General features: G+C 57.4%; 1 protein-coding gene across 3 annotated transcripts; it reads left to right on the forward strand.

Moving 5' to 3' along the window:
- Positions 1-1,891: 1,891 nt before the first annotated feature.
- Naga (alpha-N-acetylgalactosaminidase) lies at positions 1,892-13,799 on the forward strand. Of its 3 annotated transcripts, none has more exons than XM_048354543.1 (10): positions 1,892-2,007; positions 2,406-2,477; positions 3,028-3,163; positions 3,544-3,715; positions 4,817-4,994; positions 5,291-5,385; positions 6,449-6,610; positions 9,665-9,862; positions 12,614-12,757; positions 13,139-13,799. In XM_048354543.1, the coding sequence occupies exons 2-10, from the start codon at positions 2,462-2,464 to the stop codon at positions 13,283-13,285; spliced, it is 1,248 nt and encodes a 415-aa protein (XP_048210500.1). In that variant the 5' UTR covers positions 1,892-2,007; positions 2,406-2,461; the 3' UTR covers positions 13,286-13,799. The 3 variants fall into 3 exon arrangements, with proteins under 3 accessions (XP_048210500.1, XP_048210497.1, XP_048210491.1); XM_048354540.1 differs by having other exon boundaries at positions 1,979-2,004; positions 2,393-2,477; XM_048354534.1 differs by lacking the exon at positions 1,892-2,007 and having other exon boundaries at positions 2,157-2,477.
- The last annotated feature ends 318 nt before the right edge of the window (positions 13,800-14,117 follow it).

The raw sequence follows: 14,117 nt of genomic DNA on the forward strand, positions 1-14,117 counted from the left end.
GAGAGGACCTCGGCGGGCGGGCGGGCGGGCGGCTCGGGTTACCGCCCGGCCCCTCCCCGCCCAGCGCTCTCTCCAGGCGGTGGGATCGGTAAAGCCGGCTCGGGATCCACCCACACCCCCAGGGAAACCGAGGCCCGGGGCTGTGTGGATCTGCCTGAGCCTCAGCGCTAGTCTGTGCCCGCGTGGCCTCGAACCCAGGGCCCAGGTCAGGCGGGCTGCTCCACGCACGGGGTCTCCCACCCAAGCCCTCTTCGGACTCCTACACGGCCTGCAAAGCCCTGCCACCCGAGCCTCCGCAGGTCACTCATGTGTGCAGCCCTGGGGCGCCCCCTCCCCAACACCTAGCGATGGAGACCCCAGGTTTCCGTAGCTTTCTTGGGTCACCTTGTCATCCCAGCACTAACCATGACAGAAACTCCCCGTATGGCCCACCTTTGTGTTTGTTTTGTCAGTACTACAGCCTCTGGCTCTTATTTGGCCTTTCTGCTCAAAGCTGGCGCTCTGCCACTTGGGCCACACCTCCATTTCCAGCGTTTTGCTGTTTAGAGAGATGGAAGCCTCACAGATTTGCCTGCCTGGGGGGGGGGGGGCGGGCTGGCTTCAAACCTCCATCTTCAGGTATCAGCCTCAGAGTAGCTGGAATGACAGGCGTGGGCCACCCGTGGCAAGAAAGCGTGGCAAGCTTTCTCAATCGTGTCTCCTTCACTAAATTTGTTTAATGAGCCGGATAAACTAGTAACTGTGATCGAAGGTGATGGTGATGGTGTGGGAAAGCAGAGCAGAGCAGGGGCGGCTGGTTGTGGTGTGGTTGGGAGATTGCGACTTCAAATGGAATGGGCAAAGTAGACCTCATGGAGAAGGGGCCGCTTGGCCAACACTTGAAAGCAATAGTCAGCTAACCCTAGATCTAGAAGGTTCCAGGCAAAGGGAATAGGCCTGTTGGCGCTGGAGGAACTGCTAGGAAGCCGGCGGGTTGGGAGCTGGGGGGGCCCCCGCGCTGGGCTTTCCAGGATTCCTCTCAGCTGCAAAGGCAAGAATAAAACGCAAACGCCAGCAGACCCGTGGCAGGAGCTGCTCTGCCAGTCCAAGGTCTTCAGAGCAGCGAGGGGCCGCCAGATCCACTGCGAATTCTAAAGGTAGAAAGGGATTCTGGACGCTGTGGCTCACGCCTGCAATCTTAGCTACTCAGGAGGCTGAGACCTGGAAGAGGAGGGTTCTAAGCTAGCCAGGGTAGGAGACTCTGCGAGCTCTCATCTTCCATCAGCCGCCCCCCCAAAAAGCCAGAAGTGGAGAGCTGTGGTTCCAGTGGTAAAGCACCAGTATTGAATGGATAAAGCCAAGGGACCAGAGCCCTGCGTTCAAGCCACACTGTCAGCCCAAGGAAAAGAAAGGCGGGGGATGGAGGGTGGGGAGAGGAGGCTTGGTGGAGAAATTGGAGGGGTGAGGGAAAGGGAGCGGGTGTCAGTACCTGGGAAGCGGCGGGTGTTTGACTTGGGGCCGGTTTCGCTTGAGATCTAGCTGCTATCCGAGGGAGGGTGTGTGCCTGGCACTCAGTAGACAGACGCTCAGTTACTACTGGGAGGGAAGAAGGGATGGTCCGAGGGTCCCCGGGGCGTCCCACGGGGAAGGCGCGCCTCCCTGTGTTTGCGTTCACCCACTCATCCCCCCCCCCCAGCAGTGCGTTTCCACGTCCACGGCCACGTTCCTTCCCCCCGCGGGCTCTCAGCGCCCGCGGCCGGCAGAGCCTCAGCGCCGCCGGGCCAACCTTCCGCCGGCTCCCGCCTAGGCCGAGCGGGCGTGCGAGGGGCGGGGCGTGCGCAGGGCCCGCCCCCGACGGGTGGGCGTGGCGTGGCGTTGCTAGGGGAGTTCTGATAGGTTGTGCCGGAACCCCGGAGGCCCCGCCCCCTGGAACGCGATAGGAGAATCAGATGACTGGAAACAGCCGAGGGTCGCGGAGGCGGCGGCGGCGGGAGGCGCGGGGGACGCGGGGGGCTGAGCGAGCGGCGGGTGAGCGCGGCGGCCCGGGGCGCGGGGCGGGGCGCGGGGCGGGACGCCGGGGCGCGGGGCTGGCCGTCCCGTGGGCCGAGGGCGAGAACCCGGATCCGGGCGGCCGCCGGGTGCCCGGGCGCCTCGGGCGTCTGGGTTCCTCCTCTGGCCGGTGGCTGCGGGTCGCTGGCTCCGGCCTGGCCCAGCGCCGACCTTGGGCGCTCGGGGTGGCCGAGGTCCCGCCGGACCAGACCCCCCCCCCCGTGGGGTGTTCCCGGGGAAGGAGGAGCCCGGGACCCCGGAAGCGATGCCGGGGGTGAGGGGACGAGGGCTGGGGACCGAGGTGAAGGCGGCGGGGCGCCCGGGTAGCCGCCACCCTCGTCCCTCTAACGGCCTCTGCCTTCCCGACGCCGACGCAGAACGCTGGTAGCGGCCGAGCAGTTCGGTGAGGTGGCGGGGCGCCGACTCCCCAGCCATGCTGCTGAGGACAGGTACCTGCAGCGGGGCGGGAGCGGGGGGGGGGGGGGGCGAGGCCCAGCCCTCCGCCGCCGCCTGTTCTCCTTTCCTGTTCTCCTGGTATTCTTGGAACCAGCCTAGGACAGGCACCCAGGAATCCCTTCCGTGTTTCGCCGCCCTCCTCCTCCCCTCTCCCCAACGGCAAAGGCCCAGCCCCATCAAGTGAAGCCCAACGGGGAAAAGCGGGCAGCTGGATGCAAGGCTTCCTGGGGGACCCCTTAGGCCCCGAGGCGGGAGCAAGGGCCCCCAGGCCTCTGTGAAGGGGAGCTAGGCAGGGGCATAGGAAAAGCGTGAGTCCAGTTGTTTTGCTGATTCCTACTCGGTTGTGGCTCCAGCCAGTGGGGAAGTCAGGCTTCAAACCCGTGGCTTTCCCCCAGGCACCAGCCCTGCCCCTCTTCCCCTACCTACTGTGCTTGTCAGTCCCGGCAGGAAGTGTCCATTCCCTCCAAACCCAGGAGCCAGGTTCCCCTAGTGTGCAGAGGGCAGGGCTGTGGGAACCACTCACGGCCCCCCACCCTCCCCCAGTGCTCCTGCTGGCCCTGCTGGCCCAAGTGCTGATGCTGGAGAATGGCCTCCTGCGGACTCCACCCATGGGCTGGCTGGCCTGGGAACGCTTCCGATGCAACATTGACTGTGATGAGGACCCAAATAACTGCATTAGGTAAGGGGGGCACCCACCGGATCTGCACAGCCTTGCCAGTGGGGCCAGGGGAGTGGAGGAGGGTCAGCTGGCAGAGGGGGGCAAGGTCTAAAAGTCGTCGCCTCGTGATCTGCACAAGGCCTCTGTGGGGCACGGACCTTGCAGTGGACCTGGCCCCTGAAACCTTTGAAGGGAGATAACCGGGAAGCTCTGGCAGGCCCCACAGGCTGCTTCTGGCTCCTGGCACCACCCTTGGGGCCATTCACATTGGATACCTGGCTTAGCCCTCAGCTGCTAGCAGGGGCGCGTGATTTACAGTAGAATTCACACCGCTGTGGAAAGGGCAGGGGTGAAGGCTACACTGGGCCACTGAGCTGCCCCATTCCCCTGCCTCTTGCTAGTGAGAAGCTCTTCATGGAGATGGCTGACCGGCTGGCCCAGGATGGATGGCGGGACCTGGGCTACGTCTACCTGAACATTGATGACTGCTGGATTGGTGGGCGCGATGTCAAAGGCTTCCTGGTGCCCGATTCCACGCGCTTCCCCCATGGCATTGGCTTCCTGTCTGACTATGTGAGCTCCACCTCAGCCCTTGGTCTGAGGACCACGCCACTCCTTTCCCTTCGGTCTTGGGGTTTATTTATGCCGCCCCTAAGAACTATTTGGTGGCAGAAAGTGACAAATGAACACTTCCTGTGGACCCATGGAGGTGAGCGAGAGAGAGAGAGAGAGAGAGAGAGAGAGAGAGCACCTTCTTCAACCTGAAACTCTAGGAAAGTCCTGGGAAGATTCAGCTATTCCTAAACTGATCCAGAGGGCGGGTCTTTGAGGCCTGAGGCAGAAACAAAGCCCTTGAGAGCAGAGACAGCTGGAGGGGTGGGGTGTGCTGCAGGGGGGTGGGCTGTGGGAGCTGCTGGAGAGTTTTGTGGTTTTGCCGGTAAGGGAATTTGGCCCTCATACTTGCTCAGCGGGCACGTTTGGTGCTCTACCACTTGAGCCAAACCTCCAGCCCAGCTCTTTCTTTGCTGGTTATTTTGAAGGTGGGATCCGGTGGACTTTTCTGCCTGGGATTGGCTTCAAACCTTGATCTTCCCAATTTCAGTTTTCTGAGCTACCAGTGCCTGACACAGGCCAAAGGTGTTTTTGTTTGTCTTTTGTTGTGGGGCTTGGAACTCAGGGCCTGGGTGCTGTCCCTGAGCCTCTCTGTGCACAAGGCAGGGGCTGTACCACCTGAGCCACTGCCACTTCTGGCTTTTGAGTGGTTAATTGTAAAAGTCTCACGAGGACGTTTTGCCCAGGCAAGCCAAGCCACGATCCTCAGATCTCAGCCTTCTGAGTAGCTAGGATTACAGGCGTGAGCCACCGGTGCCTGACTACACGCTAAATGTTTTGTGTTTGTTTGTTTTGCCAGCCCTGGGACTTGAACTCAGGTCCTGAGCACTGTCCCTGAGCTTCTTTTTGCTCAAGGCTAGCCCTCTACCACTTGAGCCACAGCCCCACTTCTGTTTCTTTTCTGTGTACGTGGTGCTGAGGAATCAAATCTAGGGCTTCACGCATGCTAAGCGAGCACTCCACCGCCAAGTCATGCACCCAGTCTGAGCCAAAGTTTTGCTGAGCCCTGATCAGCTGTGTCCCTGGCATCCCATTTGACCACCATACCCTCAACCCCCACAGGCTCATTCCCTGGGTCTGAAGCTGGGCATCTATGCGGACATAGGCAACCTTACCTGCATGGGCTACCCTGGCACCACACTAGACAAGATAGAGCAGGATGCTCAAACCTTCGCCGACTGGAAGGTAGACATGTTGAAGCTGGATGGCTGCTTCTCCACCTCCCAGGTCCGGGCCGAGGGTGAGTTCTGCAGCTCGCTGCGTCCATCACATAGACCAGGCAGGTGGCCGTGGGGGCTTGCTGGGAGCTTGGTTTGTCCAGTGTTCCAACTCCCCTCACCCCCAGCTCGGGGCTCCCCGGCTCCACAAAGACAAAGCGACACTGCACCTGCCTCCTGGAGGCCTGGTTGAGGCTCGGGGTAGGGGAGGGCCACTTCCTCTTTGGGGGAGGGGCTCAGTTTACACATATTTGGTGGGGAAAAAAGGTCCCAGACTGTCTCTGGAACCTGCTCAGTCCTCAAATTGGACTTTCTGCAGGGTACCCCAAGATGGCTGCCGCCCTGAATGCCACGGGCCGCCCCATTGCCTTCTCCTGCAGCTGGCCAGCCTACGAAGGGGGCCTCCCCCCGAAGGTAAGCCACTCTGCGCGTGCACCTGCCTTCCAGGGCTCCCCACACTCGGGCCTCCTTGCCCCCCGTGCGCCAGGCCTCAGGGAGGCCCCACCAGAGCCAGCTAGAGACAGGGCCGGGGCACCCTCACGGGGGCTCCCGCTGCCCCAGGGTCCCCGAGGCAGCCCCTTTGCCGGGTAGGCGGACGGTGTTGGCACCCACAGCAGGAAGGCCGTGGGCGCAAGCACCCAGTGCTGTGCAGTGGTCAGGGTCCCAGGTCGTACGAGGTAGATGAGGCGGCGCCCCAAAAGGAAGGGTGAGCATCTTTAGAGGATGCGCCAGGCCTCGGGGATACCAGGAGTGGACGGGATGTCGGGATCTGACGGATCCCTTTCTCCCCGATCTCCCGGGGAAAATGCTTGAACCCCCAAATCTATGAAAGAGCACTTGGCCTTGCCGTCCGCCGGCAGAAGGCCTAGGCGTACTCTTATGGAAATACGGTAAGTTGAGGAAAGGTTGCTGAGGCCTCCCCTCCCCCCATCCCCTCACTTGTCAGGAGCGGAGGCGGAAGAAGGCATCAGGGAGACGCTGGGATGGTTGAATGAGTCTCAAAGGATTTAATTGGGAGGGGGTTTATACAGCGGGAATGGCGGGAATGGGAAGGACTTGGGCCATTGGCCAAGCCGGGCTGCCCATCAGGTGATGTCACGAAACCTCCTTTGTGGGCTGGACCACCCCATCATGGTGGCACGCACGTGTTCGCCCCCCAGGGGCAGGGGCTTCTTTTCCGTTTGAGGCCAGAAGGTGGGGGGGCTCCCACACCGTCCCAGGGCTGGGGGAAGGGCAGCGTCTCGCTCTTGGCGCCCTTCCCCCACCAAGGCCAAAACTGAGTCCCCAACAGAGGGGACATGCGCGTGGCAGTGAGGGCTGTGTGCAAAGGCCTAAACAGCCCGGTAACAGGCCCTCCCCTCCTTCCTCCCCCCCCTCCTCCCCCCCTCCTCCAGGGCATTCCTGCTTCCCCTCCCAGCCTACGTGGCTTCCCGGCAGCAGGGTGACCGACCTGGCCTCTGCCTTCTCCACCATCCAGGTCAACTACGAGCTGCTAACCGACACCTGCAACTTCTGGCGCAACTATGACGACATCCAGGACTCATGGAGGAGCGTGCTTTCCATCCTGGACTGGTTCGTGAGCCACCAGAACATTCTGCAGCCAGTGGCCGGCCCTGGACACTGGAATGACCCCGACATGGTACCAGCTTGAAAAGGGGCTGTCCCTAACCTACTGTCTGTGCCACGCCCATGTCCTGCCGTCCTGCCCCCTCTTCCGGCTTTAGGTCATTCAGGCCCTTCGAAGCTGGGAAGGCTTCTTTGCACCCACCTTCCTTTTGCCCGAGACTATTCAGGAAAAGGATCTGGGAATGGCCGTTGTTAACTGCCTCGCAGGCCATTCTGCTGTTCCTCAAAGCCTGGGAGCCCTGACGGTAGCTGCCCCCTCCTCCAGAGGAAGCTGTGTCCCCAGGCTGAAGACCTCCCCCGTTCTGTTGTGTGACCATCCCCTCGGGCATCCGCCTTCTAGTACCCTGCACCTCGTATCAGGCAAAGTCCACCTGGGCCTGCCTAGCCTCCAGGCCCCGGAGCCCTCAGGCCTGCTTCCAGTCTTATCTCAGTATCTCAGTCCTTCCTAGTGACCCCCCCTTTATTTGCATTCTTCCTCTTTATTATTTGTGCCAGTACTGGGGTTTGTTTTCATTTTTATTTGTTTTTGTTGCCAGTCCTGGGGCTTGAACTCAGGGCCTGAGCACTGTCCCTGGCTTCTTTTTGCTCAAGGCTAGCACTCTGCCACTTGAGTCACAGCGCCACTCCTGGCTTTTATCTGTATATTTGGTGCTGAGGAATCGAACCCAGGGCTTCATGTATACGAGGCGAGCCCTCTACCACTAGGCCATATTCCCAGCAGTACTGGGGTTTGAACTCAGGGTCTGGGCCCTGTCCCTTAGCACTCTACCACTTGAGTCACACCTCCTCTTCTGGCTTCTAGACTTTCCTGCCCAGGCTGGCCTTCAACCTCCAACCTCAGCCTCCTGAATAGCTAGAATTACAGGCATAAGCCACCAGCACACAGCAGTTACTCAGTGTTGTTGCTATTCCTGGTAAGATTTCTTCTGCCCCCTTGAGGTCCCATGTTGTTTATTGCTGACCCCTTTGCAAAGGGATCCGTGGTGCTTTAATCTCTGGAGAGCTCTTGTTCCCGTGTCTTGAGTGTCAGAGGTTTCAGTCTATGGGACTTTTTTTTCAGCACTTGGGTACTTGAATCCATTTAAAAATCTGAAACGCAATGAGAAATACTTGGAGCCTACAGTGTTTGGTTAGAATCTAAACAGGTTATGAGACTAAGCCGGACAGGAGTGGTGGCTCAAGCTTGTAAGTCCAGCTCCTCTGGAGGCAGAGGCAAAGGATCTCAGACACCAGGCCAGTCCAGGAGAGTTAAGGGAGAGTTGGGGCATAGTTCAAGTGGTAGAATGCTTGCCTGAGGCCTTGGTTTTTGCTCTTTTTTTTTTTTTAAAGCAAATTCATCAGTTTACTTTTAATCTCACAGATGTCAACCCATAGCAAGTCACTGTTGATTCCAAAGCACCCCTCCTTCTCCTTTGCTGGCTAATTGGAGATAAGAGTCTTTCAGGGCTGGGAATGTTGCTTTGTGGCACAGTGCTTTTCTAGCATGCATGAAGCCCTGGGTTCAATTCCTCAGTACCATATAAACAAAAAAGCTGGAAATGGCACTGTGACTCTAGTGGCAGAGAACTAGCCCTGAGCAAAAAGAAGCTCAGGGACAGTGCTCAGGCCCTGAGTCCAAGGCCCAGGACTGGCAGGGGAAAAACAAAAGCCTTTCAGATTTGTCTGCCGGGGCTGGATTCAAAGCTTGATCCTCGGGTCTCAGCCTCCTGAGTAGTTAGGATTCCAGGCCTGAGCTTCTAGTGCCCAGCTAGGAAGCAAACTATTGAGATGACAGCTGCATAATGAATAATACACGACTGGAGTCCTGTTTTTATAATAGGGGCGAACACATCAAACCATCCTATTCCTAGCCAGCGGCCCGTGTTTCAATGCGCATTCAACGCAGGCCACCCTGAGAATGGGTGGACTGCAGCTGAGTGTGAGGGTCCCAGCCAGTACTGCCGCTTGCTTGGGAGGCAGAGGCTGAGATTTGTGGCTTTAGGCCTGCCCAGGCCTAAGCGTCCTGAGACCCCATGCATTAGGGCGTGGGAGTGGTGCTGTGTATCTGTCACCTCGGCTAGGAGGGACAGGGAGCACAAAGGACAGGCAGTAGCCACTTGGAAGGCACAAGTAGGGAGGGCTTCAGCCAAGCTGGCCCAGGGATAAGGCAATACTTGACTTTGAAAACAACCAAGGCAAAAAGGGGCTGGAAGTATGGCTCAAGTGGAGGCTCGGAGTGCAATACTCATTACTGCCAACTGAGGAAGATTAAGATGGACTGTGTCGGGCTGGGGATATAGCCTAGTGGCAAGAGTGCCTGCCTCGGATACACGAGGCCCTAGGTTCGATTCCCCAGCACCACATATACAGAAAACGGCCAGAAGCGGCGCTGTGGCTCAAGTGGCAGAGTGCTAGCGTTGAGCGGGAAGAAGCCAGGGACAGTGCTCAGGCCCTGAGTCCAAGGCCCAGGACTGGCCAAAAAAAAAAAAAAAAGATGGACTGTGTCCACTTTCCTCACAACCAAGGTCAGGGTCCAGGCGGGCTGATCCCTCAGGGCTCTCTCTGCCCTCATTGTGTCTTCGCGGGGCGTTTGTGAAGAGGAGGAAGACTGGCTTCTTGTGTTATTCATGTTTTTAGTAGAAAGCTGAACTCAGCTTCAAGCTTTTGCCGGTATGTGTGATTCTGGGGCTTGAATTGAAAGCCTGGGTGCTGTCCCTGAGTTGTTTTTGGCTGTTTGTTTTTCTCAAAGCTCTACCATTTGAGCCACAGCTTTACTTCTAGCTTTTGCTGGTTAAGATTCTCTTGGGCTTTCCTGCCCAAGCTAGCCTTGAGCCACGATCCTCAGATCTCAGCCTCTTGAGTAAGTTGAATTTCAGGCAGCTGGCCCTGAGTTCTTGAGGGGAAAAAGGCTGATGCTTCGATGAGAAATCACTTGCTGACCCCAAGGCTGCATGGTGGCGGCAAGCCGGGCCCGCACAGGTGCCGCCGTTCCCAGCTCCGTTCCCAGTTCTGCGGCCTCGAGCGTGACTGTGATCCTCGTGCCCACCGCCCAGGAGACGGTGTTGACTCTCGCGTTCCTCTCCTGCAGCTGCTCATTGGAAACTTTGGTCTCAGCTTTGAGCAAGCCCAAGCCCAGATGGCTCTGTGGACCATTCTGGCAGCCCCCCTCTTCATGTCCACTGACCTGCGGACCATCTCCCCTCAGAACATGGACATTCTGCAGAACCCACTTATGATCAAGATCAACCAGGACCCCTTAGGCATCCAGGGGCGCAGGATTGTCAAGGTACTGGGGCAGGGGCTCCCCTGACAGCACAGCTGCTGACAGGGAGGACGTGTGTGTGCGCGCGTGTGTGTGTGCGTGCGCTCACGCGCAGGTAGAAATGCCCTCTAAGTCCCTTCCTGGCTACATGCACTTAAAGGCTCTGCTCGGCGCTATTGCGACTTTCCCCTTCCTGCCTGGGGAGAGCAGGGCCGGAGCAGGACAGCACAGGGGAGGGGGAGGGGAAGTGTCCCCATGCAGGTGCAGGTGGACAGCTCGGGGCTTCTGTGCACAGGTGTAGCTGCAGACTGAGAAGACTTCCCTCCCAATTTCAATGAATTATCTGAGCTGTAGACTCTTATTTCTACTGCTGCTATTGAGAACCTGCTATGTGCTGGGCATTCTAAATACATTCTCAGCAAAGTAGTTACTCTCCATTTTACAAGCGAGACAGAAGCTTGCAGAAGCTAAATAACTTTATCCCAAACAAATGTGAGTCCGTGTCACCTCAAGGTCTTTGATCAAATCCTTGACTAGTTAAACAATCTAACCTTTCGATATACCCTAATAATAAAATTACATATATATATATATATATATACACACACACACACACACATATATACATACATACATATGAGCCACTTCTGGCTTTTTCTGTGGTGCTAAGGAATCAAACCCAGGGCTTTGTGCATGCTAGGCAAGCACTGTACCATTAGGCCACATTCTCAGTCCCCAGACTTTTTTTTTTTTTTTTGTCCAGTCCTGGGGCTTGGACTCAGGGCCTGAGCACTGTCCCTGGCTTCTTCCCGCTCAAGGCTAGCACTCTGCCACCTGAGCCACAGCGCCCCTTCTGGCCGTTTTCCATATATGTGGTGCTGGGGAATCGAACCCAGAACTTCATGTGCTGGAGGCAAGCGCTCTTGCCACTAGGCCATATTCCCAGCCCCTCCAGACCTTTTTTTTTTTTTTTTTATTAATTGAACATAAATTTTTTTACAAGGTGTTGTGCAAAGAGGGTGCAGTTACATAGTAGGGCAGTGTGTACATTTCTTGTGATATCTTACAACCTGTTTTTCCATCCCTTGTCTAGGTCAGGTAGACATATGCAATATACAATGTATCAAGCACATATACAGTGTTCACAGACTTGGTCTCTACTGTCTCTCCGTCTCCCTTTGTTAACAGTCATATATCAGGGAGATCATGCCCCTTTGTTTTCTGTGTTCTAGGCTTGTCTCGCTCAACATTATTTGTTCGAGTTCTGACCATTTCCCTGCGAATAACAATATTTCACCATTCCTAATCGCTATGTAGTATTCCATTGTGTATAAGTACCATATTTTTTGGATCCATTCGTCTGTGGAGGGGCATCTGGGTTGTGTCCATATTTTGGCTATTGTGAATTGTGCCGCGATAAACATGGAAGTACAAATGTCTTTTTGATATCTTGGTTTTTGCTGTTTAGGATAGATGCCTAGGAGTGGTATGGCTGGGTCATAGGGTAGGTCTATATTGAGCTTTTTGAGAAACCTCCATACTGTTCTCCAAAGTGGTTGTACTAATTTGTACTCCCACCAACAATGGAGAAGGGTTCCTCTTTCCCCACAGCCCCTCCAGCATTTGTTGTTTCCTGAGTTCAGAGTATAGGCCATTCTAACTGGGGTGAGGTGGTATCTCAGGCCATATTCCCAGCCCCTCCAGACTTTTTTTTTTGGCCAGTCCTGGGCCTTGGACTCAGGGCCTAAGCACTGTCCCTGGCTTCTTCCCGCTCAAGGCTAGCACTCTGCCACTTGAGCCACAGCGCCGCTTCTGGCCGTTTTCTGTATATGTGGTGCTGGGGAATCGAACCTAGGGCCTTGTGTATCCGAGGCAGGCACTCTTGCCACTAGGCTGTATCCCCAGCCCCTCCAGACTTTTTTAAAAATATAATTTTAGGGCTGGGAATGTGGCTTAGCAGTAGAGTGCTTGCCTAGCATGCACAAAGCCCTAGGATCTATTCTGCAGCACCACATATATAGAAAAAGCCAGAAGGGGCGCTGTGGCTCAAGTGGCAGAGTGCTAGCCTTGAGCAAAAAGAAGCCAGGGACAGTGCTCAGGCCCTGAGTCCAAGCCCCAGGACTGGCAAAAAAAAAAAAAGGTCTGAATCCGGGCACCAGTGGCTCACACCTGTAATCCCAGCTACTCAGGAGGCTGAGGTCTGAAGATCACAGTTTGAAGCCAGCCCAGGCAGGAAAGTCTGTGAGACTCTCGCTTCCAATTAACCACCAGAAAATTGGAAGTGATGCTGTGGTTCAAAGTGGTAGAGCTAGCCTTGAGCGTGAAAGCTCGGGGACAGCGCCCAGGCCTTGAGTTCAACCCCCCAACCAACTAAAAAAAAAGTCTGCAGATGTAGTGAAGGCATCTGTAGCCCTAGTGATGCCAGAGGAAACAGATGCGGATGGTAGAGCAGAGCCGGGGCCTTGTGGATGGCGGCTCAGCCCGCAGGCCTGCTCCATGCCGTTCTCTCGGGGGGGGGGGGGGGGGCCTCCCTCCCCTGGGCAGCACCCACACGGTGCTCTTGCTCCTTCAGCCCTGCCATCCCGTGCGAGCCTCCAGGCTGGCCCTCACGCGGCCTGGCCCCGCGTCCAGTGGGCCTGGCCGAGGGCTTGTGTCACTGAACATCTGAATTGGGGAAGAGAAGTTTCTTTAAGAGCTAGAAGGCTGGGTAGGCACGCTGCGGGCTCTCCCGGAGAGTCTGGCAGCGGACTCAAGGCGGCCATCTTTCCTGCGCAGGAGAAATCTGACATTGAAGTGTACAAGCGGCCCCTGTCCCGGCAAGCTACTGCCTTGGTCTTCTTCAGCCGCAGGACAGACATGCCTTACCACTACCGCTCCACGCTCGCGCACTTCAACTATCCCAGCTCCAGGCTGTACGAGGTGAGCGCCCGGCTTCCCGCCTGCGTTCCCGGGGGGCTCTTGGTCTGCAGGGTCTCTGCTCGTCCACTGGTGCCTCCGGCAGGTGCCTGTGGGCGGGGGGGGGGGGTGTCGTTCTCTGCACCAGCGTTTTCCAATAATGCAGATGGAGGTACGGCGTATAGGAGTCCCCTCCCTGTCGGGGTGCCCCTCGCTCGCGGGGCGGCCTTTGTGGCTCTGGTGCTCGTGGGTGTCCACTGCCGGCTTTGCTGGTGACGAGACTCCTGTGGGCATTCTGAAGCCCAACCCAGACAGGAAGCCCAGGCCTCGCTAGCTGAGGGGGGCCTCTGTATAGCTCTCCTCATGACGGCACCCCCCCCCCCCCGCCCCGTGTCTCCACTGCAGGCCCAGAATGTGTTCACAGGGGACACCATCAGCGGCCTGCAGAGTGACACCAACTTCACAGTGACCATCAACCCCTCGGGGGTGGTGATGTGGTACCTGTACCCCACCGAGCGCCTGGAGCTACCCAAGCACATGTCCCAGGAGTGAAGAGCTGAGACATACGGCAGGCTGTGGCGGCCCCACTGAGCCTGGACGCGGCGCGCCGGCATGCCGGGAGCAAGTAGGCGGGGTTCTCTCCTCCCCGGGCCTGCGCCGAGACCTGACCTCATCATCCCCCAAGTGCAAGGCAGGGCCGGCTCCCAGGCCCCGCCTGAGTGTGCATTCTCTTGGAAGCTTTGCGTGGGGCCTTCTTGGCCTCTCCTGGTCTCCACAGCTCTGCAGAAGTTGCTGCACGCCCTGGCCGGCCTCCCGCGCCCCACGGGTGGAGGGGCACTGATGCCCACCAGACTCCAGCCTCCGACTTCATGGATGACTCTGAAATCAGGATTTGGAATTTTTCTAATCAGGCATAGAGATTTGAGCCCTGGCCGGGAACTCTCAGGAATCGTGTGATTGGCGTTCCTCCCTGGAGAAGGCCTCCCAGGCTGATACCTCCTGGGAGTGGGGGTCAGAAGGGAGGTGCCGCTCCCTTGATCACCAATAAAGCTGTTCTTCAGTCAAACAGTCGTAACGTGATGCAGGCCTTGGGCTGTGGGCTCCTAATTCCAGGCCCTGGTGGGGCACTACCTACGATGCCCGTCTCATGTTATATGAAACACATTTCCAGAATGGCCTTGTTTTTGTTTTGTCTGAGACCAGGACTCGAACTCAGTATCTGATACTTTCACTCACTGGCTGGCACTCTACCACCTGAGCCACACCTCCAACCACTTCCAGAATGACCTTCAGACATGATTTCTGGTGACACCAAGGCAGATTAGCAGTGGCCCTGGGTCCTGCAGCTTTGTGCCCTGGCCAGCAGGCCCCAGGTCCCAGCAGG

This window comes from Perognathus longimembris, chromosome 1 (genome assembly GCF_023159225.1).
Source record: "Perognathus longimembris pacificus isolate PPM17 chromosome 1, ASM2315922v1, whole genome shotgun sequence".
Taxonomy (NCBI): Eukaryota; Metazoa; Chordata; class Mammalia; order Rodentia; family Heteromyidae; genus Perognathus; species Perognathus longimembris.

What these genes read in the sequence shown, in the direction of transcription:
- Naga (XM_048354543.1), top strand. An exon ending in CTCCCAGGTCCGGGCCGAGG is followed by an intron (nt 4,995 to 5,290) that starts GTGAGTTCTGCA and finishes GACTTTCTGCAG; the next exon opens with GGTACCCCAAGATGGCTGCC. An exon ending in AGGGGCGCAGGATTGTCAAG is followed by an intron (nt 9,863 to 12,613) that starts GTACTGGGGCAG and finishes TTTCCTGCGCAG; the next exon opens with GAGAAATCTGACATTGAAGT.